This window comes from Ursus maritimus, unplaced genomic scaffold (assembly GCF_017311325.1).
Source record: "Ursus maritimus isolate PB19 unplaced genomic scaffold, ASM1731132v1 scaffold_32, whole genome shotgun sequence".
NCBI lineage: Eukaryota > Metazoa > Chordata > Mammalia > Carnivora > Ursidae > Ursus > Ursus maritimus.
The window spans coordinates 4492234-4518406 of record NW_024425786.1 but is presented as its reverse complement, the minus strand read 5'-3'; the positions used below and the strand labels follow the sequence as shown (position 1 = coordinate 4518406).

The window sequence follows — 26173 nt, the reverse complement described above, 5'->3', positions numbered from 1 at the left end:
ACCTGGGAATGTGTATTTGAACAGGCTCCCGAGGAAATTCAGATGGCAGCTGGATTGGAACCACTGCAGTTCCTAGTTCCTAGTTTCCTGCTGCAGTGGTCTGCAAGTGAGAGTCAAACGCTATCTGTTCGACGGTGCTTATTTTTATGTAATGGTTAAAGAAAAAAGGGTTGACTTATGAATGGTTCATTGGGGGGTCCAGGAAGATGGTGATCCAGTGGGGTTGTCGTTTAGAGGTTGGAATAGATGCTTAAAAGGGGATCCCTCCAGCTACTTCCTCTAGTGTTTAGCTCCTTAAACCTTTGAATCTTACCAGTTGGTGATTTTTATTGAGGAGCTCAAAACCGGAGACACTAAGTAAATCATATTCGCTTGACAAGTTGTGTTACATTGTTATTACTGTTACCTGGTTGGTTGAAGATAGTTTGAAACCGTGGGATGTGTTCCCGGTGGAGTCCAGGTACTTCTAGTCCGGGCGGCAGAAACTGCCCGGGGTGATAGATTGACTCTTCCAGCTTCCAAGCAAGTCACAAAGGTCTGAGTTGGGAATCTGTAGCTGTTGTGTGTCCTGCTGGCCATTTTTCAGTAGTCTCACAGTTGTATGTAGAGGATTCATAACTGTCCTCGTCGTCTTTTTCTACGCTGGTGGCAGAGTTAAGTACGAGGGTCAGCCAACTGTGGCCTGCTGTCTAGTTTCCTTCAGCCCGTGGGCTAAGAATCGTTTTTATTACATCTTAAATGGTTTTTAAGAAATCAAAGAATAATTTGTGGGGCACCTGGGTGGCACAGCAGTTAAGCGTCTGCCTTCGGCTCAGGGCGTGATCCCGGCATTGAGCCCCACATCAGGCTCTTCCACTGTGAGCTTACTTCTTCCTCTCCCACTCCCCCTGCTTGTGTTCCCTCTCTCGCTGGCTCTCTCTCTGTCGAATAAATAAATAAAATCTTCAAAAAAAAAAAAAAAAAGAAATCAAAGAATAATTTGTGGCACATAAAAATGATACGAAACTCAAATTTCAACGTTCTCAAATAAAGTTTTGTTGGAACACAGCAGTGCTCATTCATTTACCTATTACCTGTGGCTCTTTGGTGCTTCCAGTAACAACACAGACTTCAGTAGTTTCAACCGGAGTGGCCCACAGAGCCTAGAATACTATCTGACCCTTGACAGAAAAAGTTTGGTGACCTGCTCTACTAAAAAATAAGGTGAAATGTGCAAGTATTTTCCATTGTAAACTTTTTATTTGAAAAAATGTGTTTTAATGACAGTTTAATAATAAAAGAACACAAGCCTGCGTACATTCAATTAGAAGTTGTTGGGAAAGCTCTGGCTCATTAATTTATCCCGCATTAGATTTATTTTATCTTTTTATCTTTTTCTTTATCTTTTTGATCTTCTGTGAGAATTCAGATCTGACTTTAATTCCCCAGCGTTGGGACTTCTCATATAAAAGTATATAGCCTTGAAAGTTTTTGAAAGTGAGTTGTTAAGTTGCAGCCAAACGCCTGGTTAGCACGTAGAGAAGAAAGCTGTCCGGTTCTGGAGCTGTGACCAGTCCATTTTCAAAAGGTTATTTCCTTGAAATGGAAGAACAGCAGAAGGCAGGCATCCAAACCACTCCCTAAAATATTAAAAGCCATGTCCTTGTGAACTCACAGTGACGTGATCACTCATCTCTGGGACAGTCCGCTTCACCAGCTGGCACTGGGCCTACCGTTCTGTGCGGCGGCTCCCGTGACCTTTCAGGCTTAGTCCTTTTCCATCGACCTGGGTCAGCACCAAAGGCTCTCGAGTCTCAGAAGTCACTGGCTCGCCGGAGTACTTGCTTATTTTGGCCTTGTTTAAAGATACAACAAAATGGTTGAAAAGTGGTGACGTGAGCAATATTTTTTAACTTCTAAAGGCTGTTCTCCCCACTGGTGAGTCCGTTGATCGTCAGGGGGGAGTTAATACAAATACCTATCATTTTAAAAGTTTTCTTTGGGAAAGGAAATAAAACCACATTTAACATCATTCTGGAAGTTTTATGCCAACGCAATTAGACAAATAATAAAAAAAGATGTAAATATTGAAAGGGCTATAATTTTCGGTGTAGGATATGATTGCCTGTCCTTAGAGAAGCAGCCGAAAACTCTGAGGACTAACAAGCTGAATGTGGCAGCCAGTTATGAAACCCACATACCTAAAACAGCGGTTTCTGCCGGTCCTGCATCAGCACCTTGCGGATTACAGCATAGCCTCTCCTGCCTGCTCTGCCCGCCTCCCTCCTTCCCCCAACACGGCAGCCAGAGTGAGCCTGCAAAATCTCAGGTCGGACCAGGTCGTCCTGCTTGAAGAGCTCGAAGGCAGGCATCTTTCATTGTCAGCAGCATCCTCACGGTGGCCTGAAGATGGGGTGACCGTTGCGCATCTTCCAGACCAGGACATTTGGGGGAATGTGGTGGTAAGGGAAATGTGGAGGAGGGAAAACGGATGCTTAAAATAATTAAAATTTTGTGGTTTTCTGAAATGTTTATCGACCGGGGCGTCTGGGTGGCTCAGTCAGTTAAGTATCTGCCTTTGGTTCAGGTCACGATCCGAAGGTCCTGGGATCGAGCCCCACGTCGAGCTCTCTGCTTGGCGAGGAGCCTGCTTCTCCCTCTCCCTCTGCCTGCTTGTGCGAGCACGCTGTCTCTCTCTCTCAAATAAATAAATAAAATATTTTTTAAAAAGCAAATAAATAGAGGCGCCTGGGTGGCTCAGTCAGTTAAGCATCTGCCTTCGGCTCAGGTCATGATCCCTGGATCCTGGGATTGAGCCCCACATCAGACTCCCCACTCAGCAAGGAATCTGCTTCTCCCCCTGCTTATGGGCTCACTCTCTCTTTCTCTCAGTCTGAAGTAAATAAAAATTTTTTAAAAATAATTAATTAATTAAAAATGTTTATTGACCACTGGTTTTCTTACATTGGAGAACCTATAAAATGGTTTATTCAAAAACTATTTCAAAAATATTTCCTTTAGGGGCGCCTGGGTGGCTCAGTCGTTAGGCGTCTGCCTTCGGCTCAGGGCGTGATCCCGGCATTCTGGGATCAAGCCCCACATCAGGCTCCTCCGCTGGGAGCCTGCTCCTTCCTCTCCCACTCCCCCTGCTTGTGTTCCCTCTCTCGCTGGCTGTCTCTCTCTGTCAAATAAATAAATAAAATCTTTTAAAAAAAATATTTCCTTTAAAACGTGTACCTATGCATATTAAAGCAAATTTTAAAAATTATATTGATTATGTGAACATTAAAAGTAGCAGAATCAGGGGTGCCGGGCTGGCTCAGTCGGTAGAGCATGCAACTCTTGATCTCGGGGTTGTGAGTTCAAGCCCCACGTTGGGCATAGAGCCTACAGAAAGAAAAGAGAGAAAGAGAAAGGAAGGAAGGAAGGAAGGAAGGAAGGAAGGAAGGAAGGAAGGAAGGAAAAAGGGGGGGAAAGGAAGGAGGGGGAAGGAAGGAGAATTATTTTTGGCATACATTCAGATACTTTTAATCAGTTTATCAGCTATATTTGTCTCTGATATTCTGTGTTCTGGTTATGCACAACCAACCACACCAAAACTTAGTGGCACGAATAATTTGATTTTCTCTCGTGGTCCTCTGGGTTGACCAGACTCAGCTGGATGGTTCTGCTGGGGGTCTCCTTATGCAGGTGTATTCCAATGGTAGCTGGGTCGTGTTGAATATGGCATCTGCACTCTGTGCCTCCCATGTGGCTTTCCCCACCCCACCCCCGGCTGGCTTGGCCTTCCTCGGAACATAGTGGTCGCAGGGGATATGGATTGTTCTGTTAGCTGGCTTCCCCAGAAAGCACCTCCAGAAGCCTAGAAGAAAGCTGTAAGGAGGGGCCCCTGGGTGGCGCAGTCCTTAAAGCGTCTGCCTTCGGCTCAGGGCGAGATCCCGGCATACCGGGATCGAGTTCCACGTCGGGCTCCTTCGCTATGAGCCTGCTTCTTCCTCTCCCACTCCCCCTGCTGTGTTCCCTCTCTTGCTGGCTGTCTCTCTGTCACATAAATAAATAAAATCTTTAAAAAAAAAAAAAAAAAGAAAGAAAGCTGTAAGGTTTCCTGTGACCTAGCTCTGAAGACTGCACGGGTCACACCCACTGCAATCTGTTGGACAGGAGCAAGTCACCAGTCCTGCGCAGAGTCAAGGAGAGGGCTCTCTGCAAGGGTCAGAAGCCAGCAAGCAGGGCTCACGGCAGGGGGCCTTCTCTGGATCCTCGCCCCGCACTGTGGCACTGCTGTTTTCCCAGACCATGTACCTTCACTGTGGTTGTTTTTCTTCTGTAACATGGCCTACCATCTTTCTTTTTTTTTTTTTAAGATTTTATTTATTTATTTGAGAGAGAGAGCACAAGTGAGGCAAGGGGCAGAGGGAAAGTCAGGCTCTCCCCCGAGCAGGGAGCCTGATGCAGGACTCGATCCCGGGACTCTGGGACCATGACCCAAGCCAAAGGCAGGCGCTCAACCAACAAGCCACCTAGGCACCCCCATTGTCTACCATCCTAATACATTTGTATTCAGTAAGTTTGAAATTTTTAACATATTTGATTCTTTTCTGTATACTATAGTATTCTTAATTGAGAAAATACTCTCAATTCTAAATTTCATCTTTGTGGAACATACACTTTGGCCCAAGTATTTTCATAGGGTATTGTCTTTTTGCCTCCATTCAGAATATTTTTGACACATTTTTTTTATAAATTGTCTGTATTTATGATCTTTTGAATGCTTCATCAGATTTACATCCCAGCCACAAAACTGCAGGCAGGCCTTTTCAATTTCATTCCATTCCAAGATAGAATATAAATTTAACTAAAGATCACAGTTCCACAAAAAAAAAACATTTTTTTTTAAAGATTTTATTTATTTATTTGACAGAGATAGAAACAGCCAGCGAGAGAGGGAACACAACCATGGGGAGTGGGAGAAGAAGAAGCAGGCTCCCAGCGGAGGAGCCTGATGCGGGGCTCAATCCCAGAACGCCGGGATCACGCCCTGAGCCGAAGGCAGACGCTTAATGACTGAGCCACCCAGGCGCCCCTCCACCAAAAAATTCTTACCAAAAATTGAGATATTCCCAAATACTACTATGGAATTTCAAAGTGAAATAAACTGTTTGAGCTCTTATTTTATTTGTTGTTTGTCCTTCCTCAAGAGCTCAATTTCAGAGTTACACACTTTATATACAGTGATTGAAATTTCTTAAATATTTTAAAAGCTACAAGGTTTATTGTGCCATTTTTAAAAGGAGTTCTTTAAAGGCTCAGACATTCGTGACACTGACATGATGCAGATTTTTTTCTACTTTGGGGTGCCTGGGTGGCTCAGTCTAAGCATCTAACTCTTGATCTCAGCTCAGGTCTTGATCTCAGGGTCATGAGTTCAAGTCCCACACTGGGCTCTATGCCCAGCATGGAGCCTACTTTTTAAAAAAAGAAAAAGAATCAGCTTCACAAAAAATTATTATTTTTCTGAATACACAAAAATATTTGTACATTTTGACAAGTTAATTTTCCCTAGGTGGAATATCACAGCTTGTTTTGACACAGTTATGCACCTGTGTGCACTGTAACTAATTCTAGAGCTATTTCTGCTCTATAGGTTTCTTACTTTATTTTTTTTTTAAGATTTTTTTTTATTTATTTACACAGAGAGAGACAGCCAGTAAGAGAGAGGGAACACAAGCAGGGGGAGTGGGAGAGGAAGAAGCAGACTCCCATCAGAAGAGCCTGATGTGGGGCTCGATCCCAGGACTCCGGGATCACGCCCTGAGCCGAAGGCAGACGCTTAACGACTGAGCCACCCAGGTGCCCCAGGTTTCTTACTTTAAAGACCCTTTTACCATAACACGTATCTTTACCAAAATTGGCATTTGAGTATTACCATGGTGGAAACTTTTTGGCTTGAGTTTACAGTAACATTTTCTTCTAGGGTTCCCACCTAATTCCAGCATGGAGGATGGGGGCAGCATGCAACCAGCAAGAAGTCAACTCAGTTCTAGGGGCACTTGGGTGGCTCAGTCGGTTGAGCATCTGACTCTTGATTTCAGCTCAGGCCTTGATCTCAGGGTCAAGAGTTAAAGCCCCACGTTGGGCTCCACACGGGGTGTGGAACCTACTTAAAAAAAAAAAAATTCAATTCAGTTCTGACACCATCTACCTGGAGACAGCATCTGATTCCACAGGTTAAGCGTTCAGTCCTACATAACTGCAGCCACCCTGCCCCGCAGATGCCAGTCACAGGGTTTCTGACTGAGGGCTGTAGATCCCAACACCCTCCTCCTTAGCTTCTCGTAATTCACTGGAGGGGCTTGCAGAACTCAGGGAAGGCATGTTTATGAATCAGCAGCCAGGTGGCAGTATGCAGAGCAGAGTCTGGGGAGCGGGTACAGGACTTGAGTGCCCTCTCCAGACACCCTGCTCTCCCTGCACCACCGCGGTGCCCACCAGCCCTGAAGCTCTCCGAACCCGGTCCTTCTGGATTTTTATGAAGGCTTCATCGCCCTGCATCACCGCCGTGCCCACCAGCCCTGAAGCTCTCCGAACCCGGTCCTTCTGGATTTTTATGGAGGCTTCATCGCATAGTCAGATTGACTAAGTCATTGGCCATTGGCTGTTTTCAACCTCTGGCTCCTCTTCCTTCCCTGGAGGCTGGGGCTAGAACTGGAACTTTCCAGCCATCTAATCATTTGGTTGTTGCTCCTGGCATCCAGCCCCCGGCCCTGGGGTGGAGGAGACTAAAAGCCACCTTCATTAACATAACAGAAGACACATTTATCACCCTTATCACCAGAAATTTCATGGGTTTTAGGAGCTGTGAGCCAGAAACCCTGTGTATGAAGACCAAATACAAATACGGAATACGGATTTGGTCACCTGAATGACCAAATATATATTTCTTATAAATCACAATATTGCACTTTATAATTCATATCAAGCCATTACTAAGATTACCTGATTTTCTGTTTGAAGCATCAGGTTAGCACGGACATAAAATTGGCATCGTTAGCAGCTGTGAGGTTCTTTTGCTAATAGAACGAACATATAAATAGCTATTGCTTTATTTTTCATGTGTGCAGTACAAACCTTAGAATGATGAAAATGAGTGAAACGAACAGAGAGGAACGACCATCTGATGCACAGTTACCTGTAAATCCCTGCTGCTACACGTCACTTCAGGCGTGGTCTTTAAAGAAGAGCAGCTCACTTTAAAGACTTGATTTTCATGGGGTCTGCATTAGTGCTATGGATGAATGATCGGCACTGAAAAACATTTCATACAAGTTACAGATTCATCAGCTTTCTGAGAAAATGGAAATTGAGTGCTTATTTTCGTTGTTTTTTAAACATACACTATGTTTAATTTTATTGCTGCCTGAAGAATTTATCAAAAAAGGAAGTATTACCCAAAAAAACAAACGCCCTACAGATTTACATCACGAGTTGCAGATTTGGCCCACTGCCAGTTTCTATGTGACTTACAAACTAATGCTTTTTATGTTTTTTTAATGGTAAAAAAAAAATCGAAAGGGGGGCGCCTGTGTGGCTCAGTGGGTTAAGCGTCCAACTCTTCATTTCAGCTCAGGTCTTGATCTCAGGGTCATGAGTTCAAGACCCCCATTGAGCTCCACGCTGGAGCTTTTTTTGTTTGTTTGTTTTAAAGAAGAAGAACAAAAAGAAAAGTAATATTTTGAGACATGAATGTATGAAATTCAGATTTTAGTATGAATAAAGAGTTTTACTGGAACTAGAACATAGCCAGGGTCAGTCCCTTGCTGGGTAGTTAGTCTGCTTTCCCTTCCAACAGCAGAGTTGAATTGCAACAGAGACCATAGGACCCACCACACCCAAAATAGTTACTGTGACCTTCACGGAAAGTATGCCACCTCCTGATGATATCGTTCAGTAGAAGAAAAACACTGGCAAGAGCGTTGGACCGCTCTCTACTACCTTCTGCAGGACTGGCCCGCCTCTGTTCCCACCCATGTTCATATGCACCTGCAGGTTCCCGTGCACATGGCTGCCCACGGCTTCATGTATGTCACGGGCCAAGGCCCGGGCCACCTGCCTGCTGTTGCAGACGGGCAGCAGCATCTCCTTCTCACACCAGCTGGGCTGGGAGGAGGTGACTGCCCGGCCACCACACCAGCAAGCGTCTGGGGTGGTCTGAGGGTGGAAGGGTGCTCAAATTTCGCCTGGGAAGAGAAGAGAGAAGCAGTGGCCCCCACACACCGCTAGCCGGGATGGTGTCGGAGGCTAGAGGGACCGAGCGAAGGCCTACGCACCAACCCCAGTCTGGCTTGTTAGTTTAAGGCAACTATTGACGATGATGGTGGTACTTGGTTTAAAAATGAAAATCTGGGGTAATTGCTAAACCCGCCGAAACAGCAGGGTTCAACTCGAAATCTCCTGGATAACCCCCTGCCCCGCACCCCCCCGCCATAACGTCATAGCGCACAACCACCCACAGTCTCCTCGTCAGCCTTGTGCGCCCTCTGCTCCAGCCCTACTCCCTGGTTTCCCACTCACGTCTTTGTTCGCGTGTCCCCTTCTCAGGGAGAAAAACACATGCTCCCATGCTGCTTTTGGAGCGATAGAAATGTTCGGTGTCGTGATTGTGGAGGTTGGTTTCCCGAGTCCACGTGTCTGTCAGGACTCATCGAAATGTGCACGTTAGGTGGGCGCAGTTTGCATTATTATATGTAAATTCAGCCTGAATACGGTTTTTTAAAATGGGCTGCAGGGAACTGAATAAAAATGTGTATGTGGTCATGTTTTTATATGTGGGATTAAGATATATGCTCATTTGAAAAATCTTATGATAAGAAAATAATAAACATTGATTTTCCAAGTATGGAGCATTTTATATCAGTCAGCAAATTTTAGCTTCACATTTCTTGAGAGAATATAGTGTTCGTTTCTCATAGCTTAATCCTCAAATTAATTTTAGAAGGTGAAACAATTTTTCAATCTTCCATTCATTCATAATTGATTTTGTTTGCACTTTTTTTTTTTTTTTTAAGATTTTATTTATTTATTTGACAGAGAGCGAGAGCATAAGCAGGGGAGTGGCAGGCAGAGGGAGAGGGAGAAGCAGACTTCCGCTGAGCAAGGAGCCCAGCACAGGGCTCCGTGCCAGGACCCTGGGATCATGACCTGAGCCAAAGGCAGCCGCTTAACCATCTGAGCCACGCAGGCGCCCGGCACCTGGCACTTATCTTTGAAGTTATGTTTATGTATAAAGAGTTTTAAGGTAGTTTTGTGACGTGAGAGTGTTTAGAATCAAACATTAAAATGTTTAATTCATGTGGCTCGTGTCTAGGTGGTTTCTGCATTCAGGGGTTAAATCTGGAGGTGATCTATTTAGAGCCATGAAGTCGGTCCTGTCTGGGCTCTAAAAATCAAATTACATGGGCCTTTTTTCTTTTCCTAACGCTTGTCTTGTTTGCCTGCCGACGTGACTGGTGTTGTGACCCCAGCAGTCAGTGACGCTCTGCTGCTGTTTGGTGTGAACTGTGACATTCATGCTCCGTGGGCTTCGTGGGGGAGTCCTGCCCACATCCAGTGAACCGCCGGCTGCCAGAGTGTAGATGGTCTTTCATTCCACAAATACCACCCCTGCTGCTGACTGCTTGTTTTTCTGCCCCAGGGGACCATCAGTGTTGGCATCGATGCCACTGACCTTTTTGATCGCTACGAAGAGGAGTACGAAGATGTGTCCGGAAGTGGCTTTCCGCAGATTGAAATCAACAAGATGCACATATCCCAGTCCATTGAGGTAAAGCCCGGACGCCCCCCCACCCCGCGTGCGGTGAGCTCGGGTTAACGAGGCGCAGCGCACCGAGCAGCTGTGGTTTTTCTCATCTTTATTTATGAAAGGATGCAGTTAGCCACTTAAAAAAAAAAGAGTTCCAGGCCCAACCTTGTTTGTTACTGCTTTGCTGACTTGTTCGCAGCATGAGTGCCAGGGGGCACTTAGCTTCCAAGGTCACAGGGCTCCCCCAGCAGAAGTGCAAGTGGTGTGGGAGAAGCAGAGGTCAAGGTCAGGAAGGTCTAGGGTGAGAAAGCAGACCTCCACTGGTGATTCCAAGAACCAGTCTTAGTTTTAAGGCACACTCTGTCATGTGCAGAAAGCACAATATTCAGCTGACCCCAGGGTCACTAAAATGTCATCTTTCTGCCCACAGTTTGAAGGTAGCACTGGCGGGCAGGTCTGCTGAGGCTTACAGTAGGTCTCTACCTCCTCAACTCCGTTTATTCTCAAGTGCGTCCACCCAGATGAAGTCCTAACTCTGGGAAACTTGCCCATCTGGCGGAGCTTCCAGGGTTGGCTAGTAGGGCCACGGATTCAGTCCCTTCCCCAGTGCTGGTGGCAAACACGGACTAGAGAGTCCCAGACATCCCACAGTGGGAGGGAAGGCACATAATGAAGTCTCTGTGCCATCAGATGCTATCAGTACGCTAAGAACCAGCATTTAGCCCTGTCTTTCCCCTGGTTTTTTGAAATTTGCCCAGCAAAGCTTTTGCAAAACATTACCTTGGTGGCCGCATGCCGTTCAGATGGCAAAGTGGGAGAGAAGTGAACCAGTTGAGGTCATCGTGCATCCCTAGCCCCTGGAGTCGTGATCACCTGCACCTTTGGCCGTGCACTGGAAGTGTATTCATTAGGCTGCTGTCCTTGTGCTCCCTAGTGCTTTGACTCATTCCTTACCAGCAAATATCATTTCCTAGGCACCCTTGACAACTACAGACACAGCCATCCTCTCCGGAAGCCTCTCAACCCAGAATGGGAATGGAGGGGGTTCCATTAACTTCGCGCTTAGACGAGTCACTTCCGCAAAGGGATGGGGAGAGGTAAGAATGCTGACGGGCAGAGTCATGTTATCCACTGCAAAGCTTCATTTCTGAACATTTACACTCTAAAAGCCAACCCCCAAAAAGACCTAGGTTGGCCACATCATTGTACAACAGGGTACCAGATGTCAAACTCGCATGAGGTGACTGTCCCCAAGAGAAAAACATGTCTCATAGCAGAGACAGAATCCCCCGTCTGCTGGACAGCTCAGAGGTACACTGGAGCAGCTTAGAGAAACGCAACCGCGAGAAACTCCGCATCTTTGTTCCCCTTCAGCCGAAACCTGTAGGCTCCTCCCTTTTCCTGCCCAGCTCGGGAGGCAGGCACATGTCAGTGCTCTGGTCCGCTGATCGGCGGCCATCGAACAGCCAGCTCTGCTGAGCAAATTGAACTGCGTCAAGTTAACATTGAAGAGTTGCCTCGAAAGTCACCCAGACTAGTAAATGAGGCAGCCAGAACTGGCTGGACTTCCAAGGCTGAGTGTAGGACTGCTGATGGTTACTCCAGACCCCCGAGGACCATCTCCAGTCACCTGCGAGAGCCATGGGCGATGAAGCAGAGCAGAACGAGAACGTGAAGTCGGCGCTGCGGCGGCGGGGGGGGCTCAGCAGGCGGCTCTGCAGATGGCCGGGCACAGGAAGCCGGTCTCCCCTTCTGACCTGAGCAAGCGAGACCATCGGAGGCCAGCAGTGTTTTCTTTGGAGGGGCTCCTTTCTGAAACATGCCTCCTTGAAAACAGCCTCCTTTGGATATGTGGGAACAGTCCTCCATTTGGTGCAGGTTAGGATGAGGTCTTAAGAATCTTTAAGGGGCGCCCGGGTGGCTCAGTCGGTTAAGCGTCTGACTCTTGATCTCAGCTCTGGTCTTGATCTCAGGGTCCGTGAGTTCAAGCCTCATGTTGGGCTCCAGAATCTTCCAGCCCCTACTTTCAGAGCCCTGGCAAGGGCCAGTGGCTTTGAATTAAAAGAAGGAATTATAGCCAGAGGTGCTTCCCTGAGACACGGGTTGCTTCTGTGAGAGTAAACACCACTAACACTCTCTTTTTCTCTTTTGAACAGTTAGAATTTGGAGCCGGGGATCTGCAGGGACCTTTATTTGGTCTGAAGCTGTTCCGTAATCTCACCCCAAGATGGTAAATATAGAGAAATCCTCTTTGATGGTCTTTGTGGATTTAGCAGACTAGAACTTGTGTATTCTTTTTGTCAAGGTCACCTGGAGTTACCATTTCTGTCCTACAAGGTCACCAGGGGCAGACCCTGCGGCGCTGGCAGAGAGCCGAGGCAGGGTGCATGTGGCGCAGACTCTGGACTGGTGGGTGTGGGGAGGGGTCGTCTGCTGCCTGTCGCTGCCCTGGGCCCGGCTTCTGATCTGTGGTGCACAGTCTCCTCCTTTGTGGGGCTGAGGCTCCTGCCTGCTCACCGGGGGCTGTGAGAGCCAGGAGAGACTGGAGAGAAAGCACCTTCACAGGCAAGCTGGTTAGTGGCCTAAAATATTGATGAACTTGTGGATCCTTTCTTTGTCCCCGAGAATGTGTTTCAAGTTCTGGAAAGGGTCTGTATTGAACCAGGAGGCACTTGAGAGACTCCCTGGTCGTCAGCAAGATGCACAGACACTGGAGAGTTATATTTAACCTCTTGCTGATCTCTCCTCTCTCTCTCAAATCGGTCTCTCTCTAGGACATGCTGGATAAAAAGACTAAGTCTTCTTTAATTAAACAAGAATCTCAGTCCTTATATTTTGATTCTTTTCAGTGCCACTGTCTTGAAATTCTAGGGTGACTTTGGCCTCTCCCCTCCCCGCTTGCCTCCCCTGAACCCACTGTGGCTGAAGCAGAAAATCGCATCTGGCACCCCATGTGACTTGAGAGAAATGAGGGAACATTTGGGTTGGGGGCCCTGTGGAGAGGAGTAAATTCTTAATTCACGGAGCGCTGCTGGAGGTTTGCAAGAGCAAGACGATCAGAGCCCTCATATTTGTTATTATTTAGTGGCAAAGTGATAGCTCTAGAGCTTAGGAAAGAGAAAAAGAAGCCAGCCTTCGGCAGTCTGGGGAATGTTGGGCTGTTGGCTCACCTTTTAACGCTTTGGGTAAAGTGGTGTGAATTCCTTTGCCTTTGAAATGAAATACCCCTTTTTAACCAGAAGATGGGGCTGACTCCCTTGGAAACAAACTTCAGATGCCTTTCCCGGCAAGCGGTTTACCGTACTAGCTTTCCAAGCTCTCGACCGTGGGTGGACACCAGAATCACAGGCGGTCCTGGAAGAATCTACTGATGCCCGGAGCCCTGCCTGGAAACTCTGACTTAATTGGTCGGGGTGGTCTCTGGGTCAGGGGTCCTCCCACGTGGCTGCACATTAGAATCACCTGGCAAGCTTTTAACCCTCCAAGCCGGTATGGGACGGCAGGGCGCGGGATCAGCGGGGTGATTCCAGTGTGCAGCCTTTGCCCCACCCCGAGGTGATTCTGACCTGTAGTAGGGTTGGACCTGGTGGTTTTCGGTAGAATGGGAGGTGGTGGGCCACGCACATCAGCAGGGAGGGTTACTGGGAACATTGCAGCAAGGCACCCTCTCGTTCCCTCTCAAGGAGAGAGGCTCAGTGTCCTGTCTTCCTGGTGGGGCGCCGGCTCGGGGATTCATGGAAGGCAGAGTGAGCTGGGTCTTAGCCTGACAGAGAAAAAAGGGCCAAGAACAGCTGAGAACCGGGTGTCATCCAGGACCCCTTTCTGTGTGTCCCCCCAGCTTTGTGACGACAAACTGTGCTCTGCAGTTTTCATCCCGTGGAATCCGGCCTGGCCTCACCACTGTCCTAGCCCGGAACCTGGACAAGAACACGGTGGGCTACCTGCAGTGGCGGTGGGGTATCCAGTCGGCCATGAACACGAGCATCGTCCGGGACACCAAAACCAGCCACTTCACTGTGGCCCTGCAGGTGAGGACAGAGCTGCTCCCTCGTGTGCCCGAGGGGCCGGTTTTGTGCACGCACACTCAGGGGCGTTGAGTGTGCACGCACACCAGCGTAGCTGTGTTCCCGTCGTCCTAAAGCAGAGCGCCCCGTTCACGTCTAGCAGAGGCCCACAGGATCAGGGTGCGAGAGAGCCCAGGCTGGTAAGCGACCCCAGAGCAGAGTCGTGCGCTCAGGTGCCGCTGCGGTGGGCAGGGACACGGCACGAGGGACCCCCCACCTCAAAAGGCAGCTGCCCTCAGCACCCGCACCTGCCGCTGTGTAAGAATCAGGCTCCCGACCACAGAATGTTTGTTTTCATGAGAAGTCAGGAAACTGGGTTTTTATGTGAACTCCTCCAGTTTTTAAATATTTTAAATATTGGCCACTAGTAATCTTCAACACAGGCCCCTGCCAGAGAGGCCTGCCCACGATGGGCACTCAGCAGCCAGCGGGACGCAGTGCCCGCCCTCCCATGGCGTCTCGGCCACTAGTGTGCTTTCCCTTCTCCCCGTCTCCCCAGCTTGGAATCCCTCACTCCTTTGCGCTGATCAGCTATCAGCACAAATTCCAGGATGATGACCAGACCCGCGTGAAAGGATCCCTGAAGTAAGTCCTGGCCTGGCTGCTCGGAAGCAGGCCTGCGGCACGTTGTGGAGGGGGTTCCGAAGGCGGAGCTGGTGGGTGTGAGGTGCCCGCTCGTGTCTGTGACGTCTCCCGGGTGCTCCTGTTGAAGGCTGCGGAGTTGACCGCTCCGCCGTCCCCGCCCTGAGGGACTCGAGGCTGACGGAAGGACCGCACCGCTCGTGTGCTGACTTCGTTCTGCTCGCTGACCAAGGGTGTCCGTCGTGATCCACTCCTGGGGCGGGGGCAGGGGCAACCTCTGTGCTGAGTGACAGTTGCTCGTGGGGACCGGAGGAGACGGAGAGCCCAGGGGCCCCACTTGCTCAGGCCTCACGCTCCCTGCAGGGCGGGCTTCTTCGGGACGGTGGTGGAGTACGGAGCCGAGCGCAAAATCTCCAGGCACAGCGTCTTAGGCGCAGCTGTCAGCGTTGGAGTCCCTCAGGGCGTTTCTCTCAAAGTCAAGTAAGTGGAACTGGATCTTTCTGGCCAAGGAGTGTCTGGCAACCTGTAACTCACTCGGGCTTCACCCCGTTAAGGATGAAATAGGCCGGGCTTTGTAGCTTTGTTCTTAAAGATCTGGTTGCCTCTGTCTTGGCGTGTAAGCCATTGCCAAGGAGTCCGGAGGCCCAGTGTTCCCTGAGGGTCTGAGTCTGTGCGGTCGGGGAGCTTCTACAAGCCGGGTGCACCTCTCCCTTCCCCCGGGTGCTCCCGGTGCCAGCCCCACACGCCCACTCGTCGACACTGCTGTTCACACACGTGACACGTACAGGGCCGCCATCAGCCTGTACAGCGTCTGTTCATCCCTCCGTCCCAGAGCCTTCTCCCCTGCTCCGGCGGCGTGCCTTCCTGCCTTCCAGCCTCTCCGTGCCGCCTCTCTTACCTCACTGGCTGATCGCTTGTGTGTGGCATCGCGTGGGACCCGGTCCTTGTCTGTGTGGACTCCCTCCCCCGGTGGCCCCATCCGGCCTGCTGGCTTGAAAAGTACCTTCCTGCACTGACAATGCTCACGTTTATAGCTCCGGCCTGGCCTGCCTGCCAGACCTCCAGCCCCTCTCCCACTTCCTCTTACAAACCACTGCTTGGATCTCCACCGGCGTCTCAAACGTCCCATCGCAGCTCCTGATGCTTCCAAACCCACTCTGCCCAGAGCCTCCCTGTGCCGGTCAGGAGAGCCCCAGCCTTCCAGCTGTTCTGTGCAAAACCTTGGAGCTGGCCTTGGTCACTCTTCTTCCCACACACCAAAGTTAATGCATCTCAAAACCATCCCAGCTGTCCTCAGAAAGCATCTCCTGAACATGACCGTTCCTCACCCCCTCTGCTCCCACTGTCTGGTTCTGAATTACGGCAGTATCCTTCTGACCCTTCTCCTTCACCGCCTCGTGAGCCTGCTCTCCACACGGGCAGAACGTTTGAACATAAGTCAGTGTTTGTCGCTCTCTGCTTAAGCCCTCAGTGACTCCCTCAATCCTGGGCAAAAGCCAGAGTTCTTCAGGACCCTCTGTGATCAGAACCTCACTTCCTGCTGACCCCTCCTCTCCCATCTGCCCCTTCTTACTCCACTCCAGCCACCCTGGCCTCCACGCTGCTCCAGACAACAGCGAGCCCACTCCTAGGACCAGACTATGTGCTTGCTTTATCTCAGTCCCCAGATGCCAGCATGGCTGGTTCCTTCGATTCCCTCAGGTGTCTGCTCAGATGTCACCTAATTGCCAAAACCATCCCTCGTCACCCGGTAAGAGCATACCCCTCACTTTGCCCCAAGCAAACTCTTTCTGTTTCCCCTGTTTATCCTCCACGACACCATCTCCCTCTGATCATCCGTCCACTTCCCTGGCCCTCATCAGAAGTTCTTTAACTGTGTTCATTGTATTCCGTACTGTATTCTTGGAGCCTAGAACCCAGCCTGGCACTTGAGAGAGCTCTGCGAGAGACAGAAGGAGGGAGGGAGAGATACAGAGACAGGAAGGAAGCAGATCACACATCACGGTTTGGAGATGAGAGCCAAAACAGGTCACCAGGACCAGAGCTGCATTGGGCCGCTCTCCTCTCAGTGATCTGAGGACCCCTGAGATTTAGTAAAGGACACACAGATAGCCGACAGATTTTCTGCATTCTAACCCCTTTTATTCCCAAATTGGGGCCACTAACGAGACACGGTTTTCTGATTCCATTTCTGTTGTGAAACACTTCTCCCGTGCAGATATTGCAGGACATAATCTGAATTGAATTCTCATCCCAAGAATGCCACTCTCCCTCCTCGGAAAGAAACATGTTCACTTCAACCAAGGTTCCCGTGTCAGCAGGCTGAATTGTCCAGATCGTATTGCTGTATAAACTGAAGTTTTCCGGAAGGCCCCAGAGTTCAGCATAACAGAGGATCTTACTTTGCTAACTTTTCTCTTGTAGTCTGTTTACTTGGTGAATCACAGTAATTTTTGAATGTTAAACCAACCTTACATTCCTGAGAAAAATTCCACTTGATCATAACATATAATACTTTTTATATATTGCTTGATTTCATTTGCTAATATCTTACTTTTGTATCTGTGTTTATAAGGGATGTGGATTGTAACTTTCTTTTTTAATTATGTATTTGTCAGATTTTGGAATGAGTTATGGCAGCCTGATAAAATGAGTTAGAAAGTGGTCCCTTCTTCCTCTGTTTTCTGAAAGGATTTGTATGAGAATAGTTTGTTCTTTTTTGAGAGAGAGTGCACACACAAGCAGGGCAGGAGCAAAGGGAGGGGGAGAGAATCTCCAGCAGATTCCCTGCTGAGCGCAGAGCCCAACATGGGACTCCATCTCATGACCCTGAGATCATGACCTGAGCCGAAATCAAGAGTCAGATGCCCAACCAACTGATCCACCCAGGTGCCCCTGTAGGAGGATTTTTGATAATGGATTCTTTGAAAAAATACAGGGCTTTTCTAGTTTTCTCTTTCATCTTGTGTCAGCTTTGTTACTTTGTGTTTTTCAAGGAATATGTCCATTTCGACTGTTGGATTTGTTAACATGAAGTTGCTCATAATATGCCCTTACCTTTTTAATGTCCATAATTCTCTGTAGATGGTCTCTGTCTTCATTCCTCATGTTGGTCATTTGTGTTCATTCTTCCTTTTTCATAACCAGTCTCGATGGGACACTTAGCCTTTCAGAGAAACAGCTTTGGCTTTGTTATGTTCTTTGTTTGTCTGTTTTCTGTTTCATTGATTTCTGATTTTTTTTTCTTTCTACATACTTTGATTTCACATTGCTCTTTTCTAGATTTTTAAAGCCCAGCTTGAGGTTATTAATTTGAAACCTTTCTTTTATATTATAAACACTTAAGGCTTTAAACACTGTTTTACCCCATCCCACAGATTTGGATATTTTGTTACATCATTATAATTCAATTCAGACTGCTTTCTAATTTCACTTTTGGAAATGTATTGCTTAATTTCTAAATATTTGGGTTTTTCTCTATATTTGATTAATGATTTCAATTTAATTTCATTTTGGTCAGGGAACATATGCTGTATGATTCCAGTCTTTTATATTGAGACTTTTTTACAGCCCACCATGTAATCGACCCGAGTGATCATGTGCACTTGAAAATGTATTCTGCAGTTGTTGGCTGTAGTGTTCTATAAATACCAACAGGTCAAGGTGGTTGACGACATTCATCAGAAACCAGAAGTTCTGTACTTTACTGATTTGGGCCAGATTTCTGTCAGTTGCTGAGAAAGTAGTGTTAAAATATCCACCTATGAGTGTAGAATTCTCTGTTTCTTCCTTTGTCAATTTTGGCTTCGTAAATTTCATCTCTAGCAGCTTTCCTTGACTTGAAGTCTGCTTTATCTGATACTCGTATAGCTGCTGCAGCCTTCTTATGCTTACTGTTTCTATGGTTTATCCTTTTCTGTCTGTTTATATTTAATTTGTCTCTGTGTTCATATACACAGGGTGTCTTATAGCCAGCATATATGCATTCATACAGTTTCTTGCTTTTTAATTGGAGTGTTTAGTCCATTAATATTTAATGTAATTATTGGGATGGCTGGATTTAGGCCTGTTATTTATGATTTGTCTTCTGTCTTCTCTTACTGAATATTTTTAGCATTCCATTTTGACTTACCTGTTGACTTTTTAGCTATACCTCTTTGCATTGGGGTTTTTTTTCTTAGTGGTTGCTCTAGAGATTATGTATTATTAACCTTTTATCATCTGATTAGACTTCATATTGTATTACTTCATGTAAAATGAAAGAACCTTGAAAACTTCTAGGACCATTTCCCCTCCCATGTTCTTCATGCTGTAGTTGCCATATGCATTATAATTACACACATTATAGTCCCGAGAGTGTTGTAATTCTGGCTGTAAATAGTTTTATATGTATATATTTGTACATATATATGTGTTTTAAAAAATTAAGGGGGGGAGTCATGTTTGCCCACTTTTTCTTTTTTTCACTATTTCCAGTGTTCCTTATTCCTTCCTAAAAATCTAATTTTTCTTCTGATATTTGTTTCTTTGGCCTAAAGAACTTTCTTCAGCTTTTCTTCTAGTGTAGTTCTGTCAGTGATTACCTCTTAGTGTTCTTTACCAAGAAAATGTCTCTATTTTTTCTTTATTCTGCTTTTGTATTTTATCTAGATGTAGACTTTATTTTATTTTATATTATATTAACCTAAAATAGTTTCATTGTGGGCATTCCTACCCCAGAACTAAGCTGTTGTCACTGCCGTAATTTTTAAAGTCAAGCTTTGTTGACATAAAATTTACATAAATGTAAAATTCATCGGTCTTACTGTACAGTCCTGGGAGTTTGGCAATCACATAAGTCATGTAACCACCATCACAGTCAAGATACAGAACATTTCCATTGTCCCTCAAAATTGCCTCCTGGCCTTTGTGCGGCCTCCCACGCCCTTGGCCACTGGTCTGCTTTCACTCCCTATGTTTTTGCCTTTTTCAAAATGTCATATAATTGGAATCATACAGTGTGAAGCCTTTTGTGTTGCTTTCATGAGCATAACACATTCGAGAGATGTCCCGATGGTCGCCTGCATCAGTAGTGTGTCCCTTTTCCTTGTGACTTGGCATTACATTGTGTTGTTACACCCAGTTTATCTGCTTGTCAGTTTAGGGACATTGCACTTGTTTCCAGTTTTTAGCAGCTACAGATAAAGCCAGTAGACGTTCACATACAGGTTTTGTGTGAACGTAAGTTTTCATTTCTCTTGGGTCAGTACCTAGGAGCAGCCGTGCTGAGCTGGAGGGGGGTGTGCTCCCGGGATAAGAAAGTACTGAGCGGCTTTCCCGGCGGTGGCTTCGTGTTCCCTCCCCACCAGCAGTGTGTGAGAGCCCAGTGGCTCCACACCCTCGCCAGCCCTTGGTTCGGCCTCTTGTTCACTCGGGCTGCTTCAGCAGGCGTGTGAGTGTGTCCCACTGTGGTTTCGATGTGCGGCTCCCTCACGTCCCAGATGGTGAACATCTTTCCGTGTGCTTATTTACCATCCATATCTTTTTTGTTAGTGAAGTCGTCCTTCAAATCTTTTGTCTGTTTTATTATTGGGTTGTTTGGCTTCTTTTGTTTTGAGCGTTCTTTGTCGTTTCTGGAGTTGCTTTTCTTCTGAAGGATATTGTCCCTGAATATAGAGTTCAGGGTTAACAGACTTGTGCTTTCAGTGCTCTGAAGATGTTATTCTTTCTACCAGCTTCCAGCCTCCATTCTTTCCGATGACACATAGCAGTGGTCGTTTGAATCATGAGCCCCCTGAGTGTGATGCCTTTTTCTCTCTCTTTCGTTTCTTTCTTTCTTTCTTTTTCTTTTTGTTTTTCTTTCTTTCTTTCTTTCTTTCTTTCCTTCCTTCCTTCCTTCCTTCCTTCCTTCCTTCCTAGCTACTTAACTTTTGGTTTTTTTGTTTTTTTGTTTTTTAACTTTCTTTTCCAGCAGTTTGTGCCTACAACATACCTACATGTGGTTTTTGTTGTATTTATGCAGCTTGGAGTTTGCTGAACTCCTTGCATCTGTAAATTTATGTCCCACGTCAAATTTGGAACTTTTAGGCCATTAATTCTTTTTTTAATTTTTTTTTAAAGATTTTATTTATTTATTCAACAGAGATAGACAGCCAGTGAGAGAGGGAACACAAGCAGGGGGAGTGGGAGAGGAAGAAGCAGGCTCATAGCGGAAGAGCCTGATGTGGGGCTCGATCCCACAACGCCGGGATCACGCCCTGAGCTGAAGGCAGACGCTTAACCGCTGTGCCACCCAGGTGCCCCTAGGCCATTAATTCTTAAAGTCGTAATTCCCGCCCCATTCTCTCCTCTCTGGTGCCCTAATTACTGAACTCGAAACCGGTTCCAACAGTTTCTGAGGCTCTGCTCATTTGCCTTCAATTTTTTTCTCTTTGTTCTTCGTATTGGATAATTTCTGTTCATCTGTCTACAAGTTCAGTGACTGCTCTCATCTCCTGTCTGCTGTTAAGTCCATGCAGTGAATATGTCTTCCGGCATAAAGTGGCATTCTGAAATCTTTCCCTGCTCCTTCCAGTGTCTGGGTCATCCGGGGTTGGTCTCGGTTTATGATCTTTTTCTCTTGCTGTATATCTAGGTATCTAGAGTCGTTTGTATTGTACCTTGGGTATTGTGAATAGTACCGTGTAGAGAGTCTATATTCTGTTACAATTCCCAAAAAGCGTTGATTTTTCCTTTTCAAAGGTAATTAACTTGGCAGAAGTCAGACTGTGAACTGGGACTCACGTGTGGCAACAGCTAGAACAGCACAATTACTTCACCTGTAGCTGAGGCCACTGATAGACCGGGATCCGCTGGGGACTTGCACCACGTTTATACAAAGAACTTGGGGCTCCCAATCTCTGATTTCCCTTGTTGAGGGACCCCTGCTTCCCAGCTGCTGTGGTTGCGTCAGACTCTGAGCTCTGGGTCTTCAATCTCCTAGGACCGCAGATTTCGTTCCAGTGTTACCCATCCACACGGTAGCAGCTAAGACTTGCCCTCGGGCTCAAAGCTGTCAACAAAACAGGAAACCAGTGCCTTTGCCCGCTCTAGACTCTCAGCCCTCCTGTGTACCCACCAGCCTGTAGTCGCTCTCCAGTACCCGAGAGTCTTTGTTCTTTGCGGTCTGAGTTGACAGTGGTTACCTGTGGGGTGACTGGCCCAACGGCAGCTACCCGACCATTACTAGAAGCAGAACTTCCTTCATCTGCCAACTTTGGAAGTCTTCACCCACTTTTTTCGACTAGGTAAATTGAGAGTAGAGAGGTCTCTATCTCCAGGACCCCGGGAGGTGCCCACTCCTGTCTTCATTTTTTTTCTTTGAAGATTGTTTGACACAGAAAGAAAGAGAGCACGTGAGTGTGCACAAGTTGGGGGAGGGACAGGGGGAGAGACTCTCAAGCAGACTCCCTGCTGCTCAGTCCCACAACCCATGAGATCATGACCTCAGTCAGGTGCTTAACTGACTGAGCCACCCAGGCACCCCCCTCGCTCCTGTCTTCTAAGACCACCTTCACTCTGGGCAGGTGGTAGTCACTGCTTTGTCCATGAGGTTAGCAGGTAGTGGGACCTTTCTTTTGTCACAGACATCAAATCTAGCAACTAAACTTTGGAACAGGGACCAGAAGGTGTGTAGACTATGAAACCACCTGTAACTGGCCTTCTGTGTATCTGAGAGTTCTCGTCCTGTGGCTGAGACCTCCATTACCCTTCCCTGGAAACCTGACTCATCTTGGGTGTTCTGTGTCGTTTTTGTTTTCAGGTTAAACAGGGCCAGTCAAACTTACTTCTTCCCTATTCACTTGACGGACCAGCTTCTTCCCAGCGCCGTGTTCTATGCCACCGTGGGGCCGCTCGTGGTCTACTTTGCTCTTCACCGTCTGGTCATCAAACCGTACCTCAGGGCTCAAAAAGAGAAGTGAGTTCCTAACATGCCGCGGGGACATCAGTAAATAACTGTGCCTCAGTTTCCTTGTCTTTAGGGTGGATATGATAATAAAAGGACCTACTCAGAGAGTCACTAGGAAAATTAATTCACACGTGTGAAGCTTCGGCATGGCACCCGGCCCGTAGTAAGCGCTCGGTGGGCGCTCATTATGCTCATTAGCGGGCCTGCTACGGGGCTCCCTTCACTCGTCCCTCCTACTTCCAGAAAGGGTTAGAGCTAGTTTGTAAAACTGTGCAGACTATACACCATGACCACAAGAAATAGGCCCCTGGCCTCATTCTAACCATTTCTTTTCCTGGCGCTGAGCTCGACAGGAGTGGGTTTGAGATCTTACGCACGGGCGCGCGTTAACCGTAGTCGTGCAAGTTACAGAAATGTTCGTTTATCTTGCAGTTTCTTGTAGATCACACACGGGGCACAGCGTTCCATCTGAGAGGTGGTTGAGATTCAGTACTTGCAACAGTCTGATGTAATAAGTCGCTGAGCTCAGAGAATCTCCTCTTTGGGGCCCCTGCAGCGTTTGAGTCCCTGGAGTTCAGGGCCCTGCTTCCCCAGGAGGCTTGAGGCTTAGAAGGAAGAATGTGCGGGGTCAGTCGTCTTTTTTTTTTTTTTTTTTTAAACGATTTTATTTATTTATTTGAGAGAGAGCAAGAGCAAGAGAGAGAGCGAGCACACAAGCAGGGGAGAGGGGCAGAGGGAAACGGAGAAGCAGGCTCCCCACTGAGCAGGGACCCTGATGTGGGACTTGATCCAAGGACCCTGGGATCATGACCTGAGCGGAAGGCAGAGTCTCAACCAACTGAGCCACCCAGGCGCCCCGGGGTCAGTCTTCTGACAGGACAGGGGTGCGCTGCCCGGAATCCCTGTGCTTTGCTACATAAGAAGAAAGCGTATTTTGCACCTAAAGCAGTAAGCATTGGCCCTACCTAAAAGCGTTCTCTGATAATCCGAGAAGGTGGCCTTCCCTGTGGTCCTCCCCTCTCCTCCGACCTCCCCCTGTGCTGAGATTCCTGTCCCATGGGGGCTGCTTCCCACCGCAGTGGGCCCCATGGGTGCTCCGGTGAGGAGGTGGGGGAGAGCCACCGAGGGACAAAAGAAAGGGAAGCTGTAGAGGTCTAAAACGAACAGATTTGCTTGCGATTGTCTTGGAAATATTTTCTAAAGCCCCAGAACCAGGAATGCAGTGAGAGCTCACACTGTTTGCTGGGCGCAGGTCCAACGAGGGGCTCTGTTGCCTCACTCCGCACTAACATGTGGCTTGTGTTTTTCTCGCTTAAGGGAGTTGGAAAAGCAGAGGGAGAGCACAGCCACTGACATTCTGCAGAAGAAACAAGAGGCAGAAGCTGCCGTAAGTGCTCGGAGATGCACCCCCCCCGGAAGTCCTTTCCCTGCGTGACTCCGACTGTCGCTGCGGCTCAGGCTCCTCGCCCTTTGCCGCCCGCACGGCTCACACCGGGGCTCGGGGATCACGTCACACTCTGCATACGGGCCTTCATCAGTCATCTCAGTCTTTCTAACCCCTATGGGATACAATACCGGGAACTCCAGGCCCAGTCCTAAAGATGAGATACACTTACCCTCAAAGGCAGAACAAGGTTTTTCTAAGAACTGGAGGGTCCTCTCCTCTTTTTCTTCCCTTTAAGTGAACTGTTCTCAGGTGACAGAAGTATCAAGCATAAATGAAGGGGTACCGTTGGGTTCTTGGTGAACAGAGGAGGGGCTAAAATGCACCCAGGCATGTGGCTACAGCTGACCCAAGAGGCAGAGCCCAGGAAGGACCCCAACAGTGGCCCTCCTTGTTCTTTGCAGGTGCGGTTGATGCAGGAATCTGTCCGAAGAATAATTGAGGCAGAAGAGTCCAGAATGGGTGAGAAGGCCTGGCCTTTCTTGGGGCAGGGTGGGCGCTGGGGGTCCTCAGAGGAGCACGGCGCTCCTGCAGTCCGGCTTGCGAGGGCTGCCCAGCCGAGGCCCGCCTCTGCTTAGACTGCGCCCATCCTCAGGGCTCATCATCGTCAACGCCTGGTACGGGAAGTTTGTCAACGACAAGAGCAAGAAGAGCGAGAAGGTGAAAGTGATTGACGTGACTGTGCCCCTGCAGTGCCTGGTGAAGGATTCGAAGCTCATCCTCACAGAGGCCTCCAAGGTACGGCGCCTGCCCGCGGGATTCAGACACTACAGGCCTGTGGGGGGTGGGGGTGGCTGGCCCCTCGGGATGGCCATTTCATCGCGGTGGAACCCCCTCGCGGCGCGGCGCTGGCTGGGTGGCGTGCCACCCAGCACCCAAGTTCGATTCACGCCGGAGCTGTTCACGTCACCCGTTCCCTCAGCAAGGATTTCCTGTGCACCTACTGTGTGCCAGCTAGAGCGGCGAACAAAACACACATCCTGTCTTCGTGGAGCTTACATTCTCCTTATTCCTTGCCTTGTTCTAGAAAGAGTATGAGATCTGTAGCACGTTGGAAGCTCGTGCTGGAGCCAGGGGTGGGGACGGTAAAGGCAAACTGGAATGAAGATGGGCGCAGGCCCAGGACCTAGGTCTGTCAGGAGTCCTGCTGGGGCTGCCGTGAAGACGGGTCTCTGGGAGACTCCGGGAGGTGGGGGCTGTACTGCGAGGGAAGCCCAGGACTGAGAGGCAATCTCTGGCCTTCTCAGCTCCACAGTGCGCACCTTTCGTGGGCGGCTCCTGAGGGAACGTCGAGGCCCTTCCACGCTGACCCCCAGGTGGCGGCCGACAGCAGTGGCGCTGGGCTTGACCAACGGTCTCCGCTCGCAGGGATTGAGACTGTGTTTGTTACAGGCAGGGCTGCCCGGGTTCTACGACCCGTGCGTAGGTGAGGAGAAGAACCTGAAAGTGCTTTACCAGTTCCGAGGCGTCCTGCACCAGGTGATGGCGCTGGACAACGAGGCGCTTAGGATACCAAAGCAGTGTGAGTATCTGCCCCTTTGCCGTCGCCTGCCCTGTGCACGGACCAGGGGGAGGCCCTCAGCCACTGGTGGGGACCGGGGACATCAGAGTGTGGAGTGACAGCCACCTTCCCGGGTGGAACACCAGTGAGCTCTTTGCTTGAAAACTGCAGTTTGGGTGGCTGGGCCGGAAGCAAACCCAGCTGCTCCTGTGCGTTCCAGAACCATCTGATTCTCCACAGCTTGTACTGTGCTGCTGGTCAGGTGATGGCTGAACCCCTTCTGGGGAAGAAGGGCATGGAAACGGTTGCCTTTTGATACATTCGGTGTGTCTTGTCTTTCACAGCTCACAGGATCGATACAGATGGATAAACTGCTTGAGACACCAGATTTACAAGAGGCTGCAAAAAATCCTTTCCTAGGAGTCTACAAATTCAGAAGCAGGGAAAAAACCCAGACATCAGATGTGTTTATTTTATATTATTCCTGTAGAAGGTGGTACCATATCAATTATGTGGAGGGACACAGACAACCCACTTTCACGGGTGCTGTAGGTAGGACTGAGGCAGCCCCACCTGGACCAGAACCGCAGCACGGCCCGTGGCTGTTTTCCCAAGGATCATGTCCCTGGAGGGAAGGGCCCTGGGCCCCGGCCCCCTGGGCTCCTGAGCCCACGTGCTGACTGCAGCCACCCAGTAGCGCTCGGTCTGTCTCGAGGTGTTGATGGAACACCCTGCCCTCACACATAGGACTGTGAACTATTCCTAAAATCCACACTGAGCATGGAAAACAAAATGGAAAGGAAGGAAGTTGTTCTCGTGAGCAGAGGTCTCCAGAACAAGTGAGCATCTGTTCGGTCAGCTTCCCAAAAACCACTTT

The 26173-nt window shown here is 48.4% G+C and overlaps 1 protein-coding gene across 1 annotated transcript in view; it reads left to right on the top strand.

Moving 5' to 3' along the window:
* The window catches only part of DNAJC11 (DnaJ heat shock protein family (Hsp40) member C11), a 73357-nt gene that overhangs the window by 46960 nt on the left and 224 nt on the right, over positions 1 to 26173 (top strand). Inside the window, exons 5-16 of the mRNA XM_040645724.1 lie at positions 9671 to 9799; positions 10753 to 10875; positions 11935 to 12008; positions 13617 to 13806; positions 14342 to 14427; positions 14788 to 14904; positions 22205 to 22360; positions 23669 to 23738; positions 24200 to 24257; positions 24391 to 24533; positions 25188 to 25317; positions 25641 to 26173. The exon at positions 25641 to 26173 is cut by the window's right edge and continues 224 nt beyond it. Coding sequence (XP_040501658.1) covers positions 9671 to 9799; positions 10753 to 10875; positions 11935 to 12008; positions 13617 to 13806; positions 14342 to 14427; positions 14788 to 14904; positions 22205 to 22360; positions 23669 to 23738; positions 24200 to 24257; positions 24391 to 24533; positions 25188 to 25317; positions 25641 to 25666 — 1302 coding nt within the window. The 3' untranslated portion in view covers positions 25667 to 26173. The remainder of the gene's footprint in view (positions 1 to 9670; positions 9800 to 10752; positions 10876 to 11934; positions 12009 to 13616; positions 13807 to 14341; positions 14428 to 14787; positions 14905 to 22204; positions 22361 to 23668; positions 23739 to 24199; positions 24258 to 24390; positions 24534 to 25187; positions 25318 to 25640) is intronic.